General features: G+C 44.4%; 1 protein-coding gene across 7 annotated transcripts in view; it reads left to right on the forward strand.

Moving 5' to 3' along the window:
* The first annotated feature begins 6949 nt into the window (after positions 1 to 6949).
* TRIM2 (tripartite motif containing 2) overlaps positions 6950 to 15896 on the forward strand; it is a 169966-nt gene continuing 161019 nt past the window's right edge. For 2 of the 7 annotated variants that reach the window (XM_067035685.1, XM_067035688.1), the window contains exon 1: positions 6950 to 7080. Coding sequence is in view for 2 of the 7 variants with exons in the window: in XM_067035678.1 (XP_066891779.1) it covers positions 7958 to 8005 (48 nt within the window). In the remaining 5 variants the exon portion in view is untranslated. Of the gene's footprint in view, positions 7081 to 7152; positions 8006 to 15896 lie in introns of those variants that run through there. The other 5 variants (XM_067035678.1, XM_067035680.1, XM_067035684.1 and 2 more) reach the window with 4 other exon arrangements.

Below are 15896 nucleotides of genomic sequence, written 5' to 3' on the forward strand. Positions count from 1 at the left end.
TCTATGGTGTTGGTTTTATCCTCAGCCTCCATGAGGTGGCCACAAAGGCAGCTCCAAGGTCTCCCTTAATGGAAAAATTGCTATAGCAGCTCCAAAAGTCACATTCTCATACCATACTATCCAGAGTAAAAAGGATAGTCTGTTCTCCCAGAATTGCTACAAGAAAAAGAAGGTTTATTTTTCCCCAAAGTCTCAGCAAATATCTTCTTGTGGCTCACTGGCTCTGACTGGGTTAGTGCCAATCCAGGTGACTTGGGGGCACAAGCGGGTGTGCCACTGGTTTAAGATTATGGGGCCCACTCCTGGAACTTAGTTTCAATCTGACCCAAGCCAAACTTTCTCTGGAAATTCAAGCATCTGTTGCCAGGCTGGGATGATAAATGCTGGGTAGCAAATAGCCAATGTGCACTATATTGCATTTTTAAAAGGGAGCACCAAATTTGTGCTTACAGATTTGTATACTAAAAGCAAAGGCAAGGGAAATACCTGTTTCTCACCTGACTTTCCCTGTTGATAGATCACAATAACCAGGAAGGATTTTAGCACTTGGCAGTTTTGTACCTTGGTTCTGTCCTGGAAGGGGGTGGGGGTGGGGGTGGGGGTGGGGGTGGGGGTGGGGCAGAGGCAGGTGTGACATTTACAAATAAGTAACCAAAGACCAAGGTCAAATGAATGGAAGGCCTAATTAGTTCCCTAAACAAAGAAATATGTCTGGTGCCTTCCTGGCCCTGTTCTCCTCTGAGGGTGCTGTTGGCTCCAGCCCAGAGGGCTCTGCATTCTTTGGTTTCTGTTCATGTTACTGAGATCACCTGATCTTAAATGACTAATGCTAATATACATATATTTTTAAAGTTTAGATGAATCATGTGTACCTTAAAGAGAAAACGGAATTTAAGCCTTGGAGTGAAATAGGGTGCTTAGTCTTCCATGACCAAAGAGGACTGGAAATGACAGGAAATCAGGAAGGGGTGGGGGGTGAGGGGAGGTCCAGACAGAGCAGCCCAAAGACTCAGCCTCAGCTGCTGTACTTCTCCCCTCTCAGCCCATGTGGTGACACTCTGAGTGCACCCTGGGCTTCCAGCCCAGAAAACAGAAGCCAGGATAAGTGGTTTTTATAACATAATGGGGCTAAATGAATGGTTTCTTACTCCAACTTTCAATTACAGTTTAGAAAATGTTTTAGTAATAGAATTGAAGGTAACAAGAGATCAGCTGGAAGAAAGATGTGGAATCAGATTTTCCAGCGTTCCAAATAGCTCTGGGGGAGGGGCTATTCATTTATTCAACAAATATTTCTGTTATCCAGCAAATATTTATCCAAGGCCCACTCTGGGCAGGTCCTGGGTTACAGTGGTGAACATGACCCTGTCCACATGGGGTTTATGGTCTAGCCCAGAGGAGATAAACAATAACCAAGTGACTGTGCAATTCCACAGAGGGTAAGGGCTAGGCCTGAAACATACAGGCACATTTATGCACAGTTAAGAAAGTCGTAGATGAATTTTGTGGATTAAATGGGTAGAGAAACTCCCAGTATAGAACACCTTAAAATGCTGGATAAAATATAAAAACCTTAGTCTTTTTTGTCCTTTCTGTTCAGGTATTATTTACATATAAGGAAATTCATCACTGATTTTAACTGTACCATTCAGTGAATATTGACAAATGTGTAGAGTCACATAACCAGCACCACAACCACGATACAGTACATTTCCATCACCCCACAAAGTCCCCGGTGCCCCCTTATTGTCAGTCCTTTCCCCTCCCCCTCACCCCTGGCAACCACTGATCTACTTCCAATGACTATAGTTTTGCCTATTCTAGAACTTCATATAAATTAAGTCATCCAGCATGTAGTTTCTGTGTTTGTTGGAGGAGGTCATCAAGAGGACATGACCAATAGTTGACCCAAGAGCTGGGCAATTGGAGGCTCCTTACCTCCTCCCCTGCCCTTGGAATGTGAGCTTTGCCTGCCTTCCCTGTGCTAGAAGCCGCCCAAGGACGCAGCCTAGAGATGGTGATGTGGTGCCGAGGCCATCGGGACAGTATACAGGACTAAACTAAGTTAAGGCCTCTACATAAATTTTTAAGATTCTGGCAGGCAGGTGTGAAGATCGACTCATCTTGCAGTTGCCTCAGACAAGCCTTGTAAGTGAGTTCCCTTGGTTATTAAACGTGCCACCTACCAATATGAAGTGGTCTGCCTCTTTCTTCTGTCTCTTCCTGCCCTCTGTGTATGGGAGCCAGTTTCAGGTTTCAGAATAAAGTAGACCAACAGTATTCGAATTCTTCCACTGAGCGCCATGATTTGGCGATTTCTCCATGCTGTTGTGCATGGCAGGAGTCTGCTCCTTTCCTATTGATGAGTGGTGTTCCACTGAATGGATATACCACAGTCTGTTTTATTAATTCACCAGTTGATGGATATTTGAGTTCTTTCTGGCTTTTTGCTATAATGAATAAGTGGATATAAATATTTACCTATAAGTCTTTGGGTAGACATATATTTTCACTTCTCTTGGGTAAATACCTAGGAATGGAATGGCTGGCTCATGTGGTATGGTAAGCAGAATTCTGAGAAAAAAGACTCTCCAATGACCCTCACCCTTGCCTAATTCCCTCCCCTTTGAGTGTCAGTAGGACACGGGAATATGATGAGCTATCACCCCCATGATTATGTTATGTTACCTTACACGGCAAAGGGAGATTAGCTGGGTGGGCCTAATCTAATCACGTGAGCCTTTTAAAAACTTTTAGACAAAAAAGAAAGTCAGAGAGATGTGAAGCACAGGGGAGATTCAATGTGTCCTCACTGACTTGAAGACGGAGGGGACCCCTAAGAAGGAATACGGACAGCCTTAAGAGAGAAGACCTCACCTGACAGCCAGCAAGGAAATGGGGACCTCAGTCTTGCAACCACAAGGAACTGCATTCTGCCAACACCCTCACTGAGCTTGGAAGTGGATTTCATCCTAGAGTTTCCAGAAGAGGCCTCAGTCTGGCTAACACCCTGACTTCAGTCTTGTGACACCATGAGCAGACAACCCAGCCACACTGTCCCAGACTTCTGACCTTCACAGCTATGAGATAAGAACCAAATGTAGTTTTAAGCCACTGAATTTGTGGGTTTGTTATAGCAATAGAAAACGAATACATATATGTATTTTTAACTTCATAAGAAACTGCTAAGTTGATTCCCAAAGCGGTTATACCATTTTAAATGCCCATCAGCAACATCTGAGGTTTGCAGTAGCTCCATGTTCTTGGCAATACTTGATATTGTCAGTCTTTCTCATCTTTTAGCCATTCGTGTGTAGTGGTATTTCATAATTTGCATTTCCCTGATGTTCTTATTTGTTATCTATATATCTTCATCAGTGAAATGTCTGTCTAAACCTTTTGCCTATTTAAAAAAATTGAATCGTTTGTCTTACTCTTTCAAAGCACTGCAGAGCTGGTGGTAAAGTAAAGGGAAGGCAGAACTATGAAAAAGCTTGATTGTAGAGGGGAAAGCAGGCCTTTGCCTAGAGGGATGAAGGGGAGGGGGCACTGGCCAAGCCCAGAGTCTCAGTGTGAATGAGCCACGTCCAGGAGGCAGGAGATAAAAAGCAGTGGGCTTGAGCAGGGTGGGAGGCCAGAACCCCTGAAAGACAGCACAATGGTTATACCAGAGCACAACCTGCCTGCATAAGGAAATGTTACCTAACTCAGTCCTGGCACTGGGAAGAAAACTCTGCCCAAAGCACTTCCAATGTTAGGCTTCCACTCACAAGTGCTTGAGCCTGAAATATACATCTCCTACATGGACCTGAAAACTTTAAACATAAAATTTATTTTAAAGTGGTAGTGCTCCCACCTCCCCAGCACATCTACCTGGGCATTTCACTTTAACACAGGACTCAAAGAGGTCCCACTGGGCTTCCCTGGTGGCGCAGTGGTTGAGAATCCGTCTGCCGATGCAGGGGACATGGGTTCGTGTCCCGGTCCGGGAAGATACCACATGCCGCGGAGCGGCTGGGCCCGTGAGCCATGGCCGCTGAGCCTGCGCGTCCGGAGCCTGTGCTCCGCAGCGGGAGAGGCCACAACAGTGAGAGGCCCGCGTACTGCAAAAAAATAAAAAATAAATAAGAGGTCCCACTGATAAAGTTCAAAGGTATGTGAATTCACAATAAATAAAAATCACTACATAAATAAGGAAAAGAGACTCTTGTGAGCCAATGAACTGTAAAGGCTATGAATACTGGATGATTGGGCATAGAATATTAAATAAGTGTGTTTAATATTTTTAAAGAGATAAGATAATGGAATACGAGCATAACAAAAACAAAACATTCAAAGTTGACAGATATCCTAGAAAAAAGTGAAAATTACATGACAGCTATTCTTCATTAGCAACAGTGAAGCCAGGAGACAGTGGAATATCTTCAAAGTGCTGATTGAAAATAACCATGAACCTAAAATTATATGTCAAGTGAAACCATATTTCAAGAACAAAATCAAAAGAAAGACATTATCAAACCCAAACTGGGAGATTTCAGTAACAAAAGCCCTCACTATGAATGTTCTTAGGGATGTACTTTAAGGAAAAGGAGAGTAATCCCAGAGGAAGTTCTGAGATGCCAAAAGATATGATGAGAAATATAGGTGAAAACAACATTGCATATATGAAACGATAATTTCTAAATGAAGTTTCAAAAATATTCAGTGTGGAATTTAAATCCTGGGAAAAATAGCCTAAAAATTGGGATTCATGTATGTGCTATAATGAACACAGTGCGAGGCCCTGTGCCGAGGCCTTATATTACTTAATCCTCCCAAGCACCTTATGAGGAAGGTTCTGTTCTTAGCCAAGTTTTTCAAATGAGAAAACACACATAGCCAGGGAGTGTTCAGCTGGGACTTAAGCCAAGTCTACTTGACTCTGAGCCTCCTCTCTCAAGCAGCCTACTGCACTTCTGTCACTGGTAATATTTGTTGTGGAAATCATAGGCAAGTGTAGAGAAAATATAGGTAACTGATATAGGCAAGTGTAAAGCCAAGAATTCCCCTGCATCATCATTGTCATATGTACAGGTACACACACACATAACTTTGAAAAATATTGGGATCATAACTATCTACTGTTTTGAATCTCAGTTAATATTACCTATGAATATGATATTTTAAATATAATCGTCTTCCTCTTAATTATTATTATTATTATTATTATTTTTTTGTGGTACACGGGCCTCTCACTGTTGTGGCCTCTCCCGTTGCGGAGCACAGGCTCCGGACGCGCAGGCGCAGCAGCCACGGCTCACGGGCCCAGCCACTCTGCGGTATGTGGGATCTTCCCGGACCGGGGCACGAACCCGTGTCCCCTGCATCAGCAGGCGGATTCTCAACCACTGCGCCACCAGGGAAGCCCCCTCTTAATTATTTTCTGGAGCAATATTTTTAAATGGTTCATTGCTTAGTATTTTTTAACTTCTTTACCCCTATTCTTCTGTCTTCTACAGTATTCACTGTAGAATTTTGTTAGATGCGAAGATAATCTGCTTGATACTTTTATTTTCCTCAAACTTGAAATGTAATAAGAGAGAGAAGTGGATGAGTATTCTGTTGCTGGCTATACTTTTTTGTTTTAGAGATCTTCATTTGCAAATAAACATTACATCACATGATTCCAAAATTATGTGCTTCAAAGCAGATTCCGGATACAGCATGTGGATTTTCAAAACATGTAAATTAGATGGTTCTTCTTGATGAAAGTCTTTGCTTTATGACAAAAATTTCCTATATGTTTTCTTTCACATAAACTGTTTTCTTAAAATATAGAAATATCACTTCCTTTATGAAAATTAGGTGCATATGGGACTTAACAGAAATGCATTTATGACTTTTAAAGCAATGAGTTTGTGTATACACACACACACACACACACACACACACACACATACAAATATATGTATTTCAGTCTCAACCCGGAGGTTAATTAAAATCATCATCATATTATAATGTGTAGAGTAAAATCTCCTCAATTCAAATATGCCATTGATTTTAAACTTTCAATAACTCAGATACGAAACATACAATTTTGAGTAAGGAGAAACCAATATGGGGTTTGTGTGTATTTGTCTGCAATCCTATTATGCCTTGCACAAAGCACATTAACTTGTTTCATTTTACTTGTGAATACCGACTTGTCTGACGAGTATAAAATGCCCATATCCAAAAGTAAAAAGATGGCATATGAACATTGAACCTTTTAACAAATATGGATAATCTCATCCACCCTTCTCCTTTTCCCCACCCAAACCATCACATGAGTTTAATTTTTTTTTTTTTTTTTTTTTTTTTTTTGCGTTACGCGGGCCTCTCACTGTTGTGACCTCTCCCATTGCGGGGCAAAGGCTCCGGATGCGCAGGCTCAGCGGCCATGGCTCACGGGCCCAGCCGCTCCGCGGCATGTGGGATCTTCCCGGACCGGGACACGAAGCCGTGTCCCCTGCATCGGCAGGCGGACTCTCAACCACTGCGCCACCAGGGAAGCCCATGAGTTTAATTTTGTAGCCATGTGTTTTCCGTGGCCTGATAGTGCAGAGTCCACAGTCAAATATTATTCACACGAGGTCTCCCCTCGGCTTCACACATCTTCGTGGGCCTCTCCCCACTTCTACCGGGAACTAGTTAGTGCTCCGTCTGTGCAAAATAACTTTTATATGGTATCTTAAGCAGAATAGAGAAAAGTAAATATGCTGAAGAGAATGACGGAATTTGTTCTAAAAACCAAGTGTAAACTCGTTTAGTGGGGGGGGAAGGGGGGGAGATATGCGGTCCCCCGGGCCTACGATGTCCCCTATCCCCACCCACAAGCAGGCTCCCGCGGCTCCGCCTCCATTCCCAAATATCACTCACTGCCCTCCTGTTTCTGCCCTCCCACCCTCGAGAATCTCTCAGAATCTGTGATTTAAAGCAGGCATCCATTGCCATCCTTCCTGGACCGCCTAATGCTAGGTCGCAGTTGTCGGGGTAACAGCGTGTCCGAAGGGAGGACTGGCTCTCCGGAGTTTCCACGGAAACCACTCCCCGCAGAAGCAGGTGCGGCGGGCGCAGCGGGTGACGCTGGGAGGAACCCTCGGGGCGGGGCGGGGCCCCTAGCGCCCTGTACGGGTTATATATGTACTATATTTTATCAAGCACTACCTTCGGTGAGATATTTCACATGCAAAACAGAGCCACTAATTCCTTCCGGCTTGATAAAAACCCAGTGGCTCTCGAGGCGCTGCCCGCGCTTTGGAGATGGTCCAGGTCGAGGAGGAGCTGCAAAGGAGCCCCCCCCACACACACAGTAAGGTTCTGCTGGCCAGTGTCCTCTGGAGTGGTTGGAGCGTTCGTGTGCGCGACAAAACGTGAGCGAAACCCAGTCTGATGAGCTTCTTGCGCTTTGCATAGTGCCAGGATATTCCACCAGTGCCCAGAAAATCAAGTATTAATAGGTTTGAGGTTTGCTGCGTTCCCCTAAGTCCCCTTTACATTTGAGAGGTTGAGGTTGGGTTAACTGGAAAGGCACTAGCCCTCTTGCTTTGTTTCACAAGTATCGTTGGGAAGGGTATCAGTTTTATGCTCAGAGCGACTAGGAAAGAACTGAGGTTTCTGGAGAATTCCTAGGTCAAAGCTGGAGTTTGAACCTTTTCCCGGTCCGTGCCTGCGCAGTCATTCCAGCTGCGGCATCGCTAGGGATGAGGCAGGGCGACTGCGGTCGAACACGCGCTCCTTGGCCCCCAGCCTGTCATCTTTGTGTCTCTTTTTTGGGGGATGGGCTGTCTGACACAGTTATTAAACCTGGCAGCTGCGTTGGCGGCACCGAGGCGCATTTTGAGTGAGCTTGCCGAAAATGAGGGGCTTTCAGCGGGGCGCCAGCTTGTCACTTCTCGCTGCCTGATAGGCGGCTCTCAGAGCGCTTTCTCTGGCTTCTATGAGTGGCCGCGGGGAGTGCGCGCACTTCACGAAAACAATTGGAAACGTGAGTATCTGTGGCTCCGCACTGCTTGCAGGCAGCTCGGCTCCTAGGGCTTCCAGCCTAGTGGCGGGGACGCAAAGGCCGCGGGAAGAGAGGCCGGCCCGCGGGGGATCGGGCTGCGGGAGGGCCTCGCGACGCGCGTCGCCACGCCTTGTCTGTAGGTGGTGCGCGCTGGCGCGACAAGGAGGCGACAACCGTGCCGGCTACGGGAGGAGGCTGGAGCGCCCGGTTTCGAGCGCACACCTCGGAATCTGGTCCTGTGCTTTGGGGACGGATGCACAAAGAAAAGACCTCGGGCCTAGGCAGCCGGGGTAGACAGTCCTGCTCAGCCCCCAGTACCTCGCGTCCTTTTTGAGAAAGGGGAGAAGCTGCATTTTACGGTTGGCTCGAAACAATGAGATTAGGCCTCCCGCCCGGGAGGACCCTTGTGCAATGGCAGTGACCACCGCGGCCAGGCCTGCGGGGACCCGGCAGTGGAGGCGCCTCCGGGAGCATCGCGCGCCACAGGGACGGGGCCCGTACGGATTCCTCTGCGACTTAAGAGCCTCTTGGGCCTCAGGTCCCAAACCCCGAGCTCGCTCCTTCCCTTCGCCTCCTCTCACACTGTGTTCTAACAGGGCAGATATTTTATGAACACCATGCGTAAATAATTCCCTTTTCTCCCCGAAGTATGAGTGTGAAGCGGGGTGCTTTTTCTTACTGTTGGTTGCTAGAGGGCATCTTGAAGTTCAGCTTCGGTTTTATATGTAATTCTGGACAAGATTTCCAACATTCCAGAGCTGGCCTCATGCCAGGGTGGCTCCGTGGTTTATGTAGTTCTTAAAGAACCTAGGGGTTCCAAGGAGCGTTTAACAGCGTCAGTTGGCTCCGGAATATCATGTTCAATATTTCGTGTGCGTCTCCATGTCGATCTGGTTCAGGCCCGAATGTGTGATGACGAGACATAGTATCGAAAGCCTCACTCCTGCCATCTCTGAGGCTGGATTTCTTGCTGTGCTGTCTGATAACCCAGAGTCAGGAAAGATTCACCTTGCCCAGGGGGCTGGCCAGAGCCAGGACGCCTCCGATGTTGGGTGTGTGGGCAGTCAGCTGTGGGGTGGGGGAGCCTCTCCAGGCCTCAGTTTCCTAATCTATAAAATGAGCACAACAAAATAATAGAGAGATGCTGGTGTGCCAATCCCGTCTCCCACTAAGCAACTTTTCTGTTATAACCTGATAATTGAGGATTATGTTAATGAAAACAAAAAGGAAAGAAAGGAGAAGCCTACAAAATGGAAAAAAAATTAAATAATCCTAAGAAAAGCAGTTATCAAGTTAGCTTGGAAATTCCGTAAAAACAGACTAGCCTGTTGGGAGGAAATTAATGTATAGGTAAAGAAGTAAAACTGTTGTGGACATGAATATGGCCTATTTATTTATTTATTTATTTATTTATTTTTGGCCACACCATGCCTTGAGGGATCTCAGTTCCCTGACCAGGGACTGAACCCCAGCCATAGCTGTGAAAGACCAGAATCCTAACCAGTAGGCCACCAGGAAGCTCCCCATATGGCCTTTTAAATTTTACATTATCAGGTTGAGGCCCTTGAGGAAGTTTGATGTCCCTCTAACAGGGAAACGAGGGTTGATATTCGGTGCTTTATTTGCCCCCAAACTTGGTTTTCCATCCTGGAGTGTGGTGTCTCAGGTTTTTGCAAATGAGTTCCTTGTTAACAAAAACCAGATGATAATTAAGTTTTTTAAAAAAAAGGCATTGTGAAAAGAAATTAATGTGGTTCTGAGGTGTTAAGTATGATATGATAGAATCAGGAATAAATGTCGCTACTGAATTCTACTCTAGTAAAATAATGGTTAGGGTATTGTTTCTAATTTTGTCCATTGTACTTTAAAAAGAATGTGGAGAAACTGGAGGAGGGGTTCAGAATGGAGCAACCAAAATAACAATGTAGCAGAAAGAGGAGAAGCTTTCAGAAAAAAAATTTTTTTTTAATCCTGAGGCTGGGTGAGGTTCTGAAAAGAATGGAATAAGAGAAAACCAGGTTTCGATAGAATAGAATGAACTTCTAAAATGGTGAAAGAATAAAATGAGGCACTGAGGAGCTTCAAAAAGAGAATAATTTACCACCTGCCCTTCATGGTGTAGCCCCAGCTCCCCATAAACCTGGCTGCCTGTTCGCATCATGTAGGGACTTTAAAACTCTTCTAACCTCCTTGGTGGTGCAGTGGTTGAGAGTCCACCTGCCGATGCAGGGGACGCGGGTTCGTGCCCCGGTCCAGGAGGATCCCACATGCCGCAGAGAGGCTGGGCCCGTGAGCCATGGCCGCTGAGCCTGCGCGTCCGGAGCCTGTGCTCCGCAACAGGGAGAGGCCACAACAGTGAGAGGCCCGCGTACCGCAAAACAAACAAACAAACAAACAAAAAACCTCTTCTAAGGCCCAGGTCCCTCCCTAAGCCCAGATTCTGCCTTCACTGGTCTCAAAGTGTGTGTGGATATTTTGTCAGAGCTTCCTAGTTGAAACATTAGGTAGGGGAACATTGGTCATGCCTAACAGGACAAAGTCCATGGCTGCAGGGGCCAGCAGGGAGCATAAATGCTGGAGGAGGGCCAGGGGCTGCTGGGGCTTAAGGAGGGAAGGCAGCTATGATCCACACGGGGAGGTCAGCCAGCTTTGCCAGATCTTCCACTTTATCAAGGATTTCTGGAAATCCAGTTATCTATTTAGTAATATGAAATCTTCAGATCTTTAAGGGTTGCAACTAATTAAGAGTAAAACATTTAAAAGTAAACTGTGCTTGCCAGACAGAACACATCCCACAGGCCAGATTAGGCAACCTCAGCCATAGGTTTGTGCCTTCTCTTCAGGGGAGGAGCTGGGGCTGGACTAGGGCCTAACCCAGGGCCTCGTCTAGTTTGAGTTCTGTTGTTCTGTTATTTGTTTCAGTAAATTGATTTTATCTATTTATTCTTTTTTATTAAGTTGAAATATAGTTGATTTACAATGATGTGTTAGTTTCAGGTGTATAGCAAAGTGATTCAGTTATACATATATGTGTATATATGTATCTATGTCAGATTCTTTTCCCTTATAGGTTATTATAAGGTATTGAGTAGAGTTCCCTGTGCTATACAGTAGGGTCTTGTTTGTTATCTATTTTATATATAGTAGTGTGTATCTGTTACTCCCCAACTCCTAATTTATCCCTCCTCCCCTTCCCCCCTTGGTAACCATAAGTTTGTTTTCTGTGTCTGTGGATCTATTTCTGTTTTGTACATAAGTTCATTTGTATCATTTTGTTTTTAGGTTCCGCTTATAAGTGATATCATGTGATATTTGTCTTTGTCTGACTTACTTCACGTAGTATGATCATCTCTATGTTGATGCCAATGGCATTATTTCATTCTTTTTTATGGCTGAGTCATATTCCACTGTATGTATGTACCACATCTTCCTTATCCATTCATCTGTCGATGGACACTTAGGTTGCTTCCACATCTTGGCTATTGTAAATAGTGCTGCTATGAACATTGGGGTGCCTGTATCTTTTAGAATTAGAGTTTTCTCCAGGTGTATGTCCAGGAGTGGGATTGCTGGATCATATGGTAGTTCTATTTTTCATTTTTAAAGGAACTTCCACACTGTTCTCCATAGTCCTGCACCAATTTACATTCCCACCGACAGTATAGGAGGGTTTTCTTTTTCTCCACACCCTCTCCAGAATGTACTATTTGTAGACTTTGATAGATCTCTCTAGATTATTTGAATGAAGAAACATTGTCTGTTTCCTAAGCTTCCCCTGACTGTGAGTTAAAGGGGCTGGCCCTGGGGATTGGGATAGTGCCACAGGCCCCCAAGGTAAGAAGTAACCAGCATGCCCCCTGCCCAACGTCTACCACTCAGAGTTTCTTGTTCCCCCTCTGCTGATGACGGAGATAAGGCAAGGGAGGCTTGGGAACTGTCCTAAAGCTGACTTCTGCTGTCACTTGGGCTGGGGGGAGGGCATGGGTACCATAAATTGCCCGTGCATCTAAGCAGCACTGACGTTGAAATGTGATTTCAAAAGTTCCCAGTTCACACATCTTATAAATTTCCCTCAAGCCTTCCCGAAGCTGCACAAGCAGTGGAAGGTGTGTCTCCATGAGCAAAGAGGAGGCATTCAACACCACTTTCCACAGATAAGAACTTAGCCAGAAGTAGAAAAACTCAAGAGGACCTTAAAATGCGACTTGGCCGGATTCTCCCTGCCTTTTCCCTCTGGTTTAGGGCTGCTGTTACTTTGTTCGGATGTGGGGTCAGGTGAAGTAACAGGAAGGCGGAACACCTGTCTCTCTCTGGCTGTTCCTCCCACGGTAATGCTGAGACCAGGGTGGGTGCCTCCCCCCGCCAGACCCAAGGCAGCCTTGCAGGCTGACACACAGACCTGGGTGTGCACAGTGTCAAGGACTCAGCACGGAGGAGATGACCACTTACCCCAGGGCAATGAGCGGATGCCAACTTTGTTCACAACAGCTTTGTCAAGTAAGGAGGCACGGTACGTAAATGCAAAAAGCACTCTTTAGCAGCTGCCATTTTTGCTTCCCATAGGCTCTGGGTAGGCAGGCAAAACCAGAGTAACTGAACAGATGCCTGGCTCCCCTCTACAGGCTGTGAAAAACCTCCCAAAGCCATGGCCATGTTGTCTTCAGTCCTTTTGCCAGCCCCTAGGTTCTCCAGTCAAAAAAGCAGTACCCGTGATCAAGGATTTCACTATCAACGAGAAAGGAAGGAGAGTTTTGCAGTTAGAATGTGGAAACGGCCCTGAGAAAGGGGAAGGAAATAGGATCCAGGTGTTTGGTTGGATTCTGGATGCCAAAACCCAGAAATTGGTTTCTTGGAGGGGGCAGAAGCCACATCAGCCCTAATGTTGAGCTGCCAAGGCCTTAGGCTGTGGCAGAGATGCTCTACTCTGGTATAATCTTCGTCTCTCCTAATGACTGCATGAAAAAAAGTGGTTGATTCTCCCATGGGAATCCTAGATGAACACCTCTACCCCATCAGCCTTTGCCACTAGCCGGGGACCAGCTTCGGAGGACCAGGGTGTAAGGTGGGGTGCCGTGAGGTCCCTTGGAGGGTCTGACTCACGTCACAGCGCCGTGCAGCCTCAGGACTGTGGCTTAGGAACGGGCCGTCTGCAAGTCTGCTGCCACTCTTGCTTCTTGAGTCTTGGGACCAACCTTCAGAGTGGTGTTTGGAATCAGCTTCCCTTTATGTCTGTCCTTCTTCCTGCCATAGCCCAGGCTGACTGTTAAATATACCAACTGCCTGCCCTCCAATGCCTGGAACAGCAAGTTCGGTCCATTGCTGGCTCAATGATGACGGGTTGCCTCTGGAGCGTCCTGGTCCGTGAGCTGTCTACCAGGGTTACGCAAGCAGCTTCTAGTTTCTCTTGAGCTAGTTTATCCGGCAGCCTTTCCATTCTATAAACTTCCTGTTGGCTCTTTTTAGTAAATTACTCTTAACAGAAGATCTCTTTATGTGTGTCCAGGGACAGAGAGAAAAGGGAAAACTCCATTCCACTTTTTTGAATTTCTTCATGATGGTGGTAGAAAAATTGATTAAAGGGAAATTTGATACTGTTGGCTAAAATGCAACTATATATTCATGACTCTTCAATTCATCTCTGTCCTGCATGATCAAATGTTCTTGTTATATGAGATTAATAAGAATATTAGTAAAGTTCAATTATGCAGTGATATGAACTATAAAGGGTTTATGAAAACAACAATTCCACTGGAAATTTTATTTTAAAGTAGATTATTCTCATCACCGTACAGTGGGAAGCCAAAAAGTAAATTATCCTAACGTGTAGTTATATATGGTGGGTAACCAAAATGCAGAAAATTTTATTTTTTAAGTTTTATTGAAGTATAGTTGATTTACAATGTTGTGTTAATTTCTGCTGTACAGCAAAGTGATGCAGTTACACATATATATTCTTTTTCATACTCTTTTCATTATGGTTTATCCCAGGACATTGAATATAGTTCCCTGTGCTGTACAGTAGGACCCTGTTGTTTATCCATTCTATATATAATAGTTTGCATCTGCTCACCCCAAACTCCCACTCCTTCCCTCCCCCCCCCGCGCCTTAGCAACCGCAAGTCTGTTCTCTGTGTCTGTGAGTCTGTTTCTGTTTCATAGATAAGTTCATTTGTGTCCTATTTTAGATTACACATGTCAGTGATATCATATGGTATTTGTCTTTCTCTTTCTGACTTACTTAGTATGATCATCTCTAGGTACCTCCATGTTGCCAAAATGCAGAAAATTTTAAATTAAATCTATGAAATAGTTACCCTTGTTTCTCCCACTAAGTATGAAAAACGAAGGAAGCATATGACCATTTTAAAAACTAGCTCTTGCCATCATGTTTAGAAGAAAGATTTAAACACACAAAAACAGATAAAGAGTACAACAAAGAGGGTGTTAGGTGGAGTGCTAGACTGACTAATCAAATGTGTGAGCGAGTGACCCAGACAGTCTGTTCTCTGCCAAAGCCAGAAAGGGGGACGTTGATGCTTGCGGGTATAATCAGGTACTCTGTGCTGGCTCCAGGGCTTTGAGGAATGGCCTAGAACTGGAAAGGTAAGCAGAGAAGGTAGAGGTATTTTTCACCTAAAGGCAGACAGCTTAAGCAGTGGCTCAAAAGTCATGGATTTGGGAACTTACTCTTTTTAAAACAATTGAAGTATAGTTGCTGTACAATACTATATAAGTTACAGGTATACAATATAGTGATTCACAATTTTTAAGGGTTATACTCCATTTATAATTATTATAAAATATTGGCTATATTCCCCACATTGTACAATGTATCCTTGTAGCTTATTTTATACATGATGGTTTATGCCTCTTAATCCCCTACCTCTGTCTTGCCCCTCCCTTCTTCCCTCTCCCCACTGGTAACCACTAGTTTGTTCTCTATTTCTGTGTGTTTCCTTTTTGTTATATTCACTAGTTTGTTGTATTTTTTAGATTCCACATATAAGTGATATCATACACTGTTTGTCTTTAGCTGACTTATTTCACTCAGCATAACGTCCTCCAAGTCCATCCATGTTGCTGCATGAAGTGGCAACGTTTCATTCTTTTTTATGGCTGAGTAGTATTCCATTGTATATAAATACCACATCTTCTTTATCCATTCCTCTGTTGATGGACACTTAGATTGCTTTCATGTCTTGACTATTGTAAATAGTGCTGCTATGAACATCATGGTGAGCGTATCTTTACAGGTTAGTGTTTTTGTTTTTTCTGGTTGTATACCCAGGAGTGGAATTGCTGGGTTATATATGTAATTCTGTTTTTAGTTTTTTGAGAAACCTCCATACTGTTTTCCACAGTGGCTGCACCAATCTACATTCCCACCAACAGTGTATGAAGGTTCCCTTTTCTTCACATCCTCACCAACATTTGTTGTGTGTGTTTTTTTTTTTTTTTTTTTTTTAAGGAAAATAGTTTATAATCATTGGAAGGAGGAGAGTTCTTTCTTTCTTTTTTTCGATGAAGGCCATTTTGACAGGTGTGAGGTGATATCTCATTGTGGTTTTGATTTGCATTTCCCTGTTGATTAGCGATGTTGAGCATCTTTTCATGTTGGCAGCTCACTTTTGATGGTTAACAGGCCTTCTCTCTGGAGGCAGATGATAGGTATTTGTATCCTAAAGGTGTGTGACCTTGAGCAATTTGCATAACACACATAGATGAGTTTCCTTATCAGTGAGTGGGGACTGACCATTTCATTATTTTAAGGAATAAAGGGAATTGATATAAAGGGTTTAGCATGGTTCGTGGCACCCAGATGATTAACCTATCATGAGTATTGTTAACAAGAAAGACATACCGTAAGACTCTA

Source organism: Kogia breviceps, chromosome 6, assembly GCF_026419965.1.
Source record: "Kogia breviceps isolate mKogBre1 chromosome 6, mKogBre1 haplotype 1, whole genome shotgun sequence".
NCBI lineage: Eukaryota > Metazoa > Chordata > Mammalia > Artiodactyla > Physeteridae > Kogia > Kogia breviceps.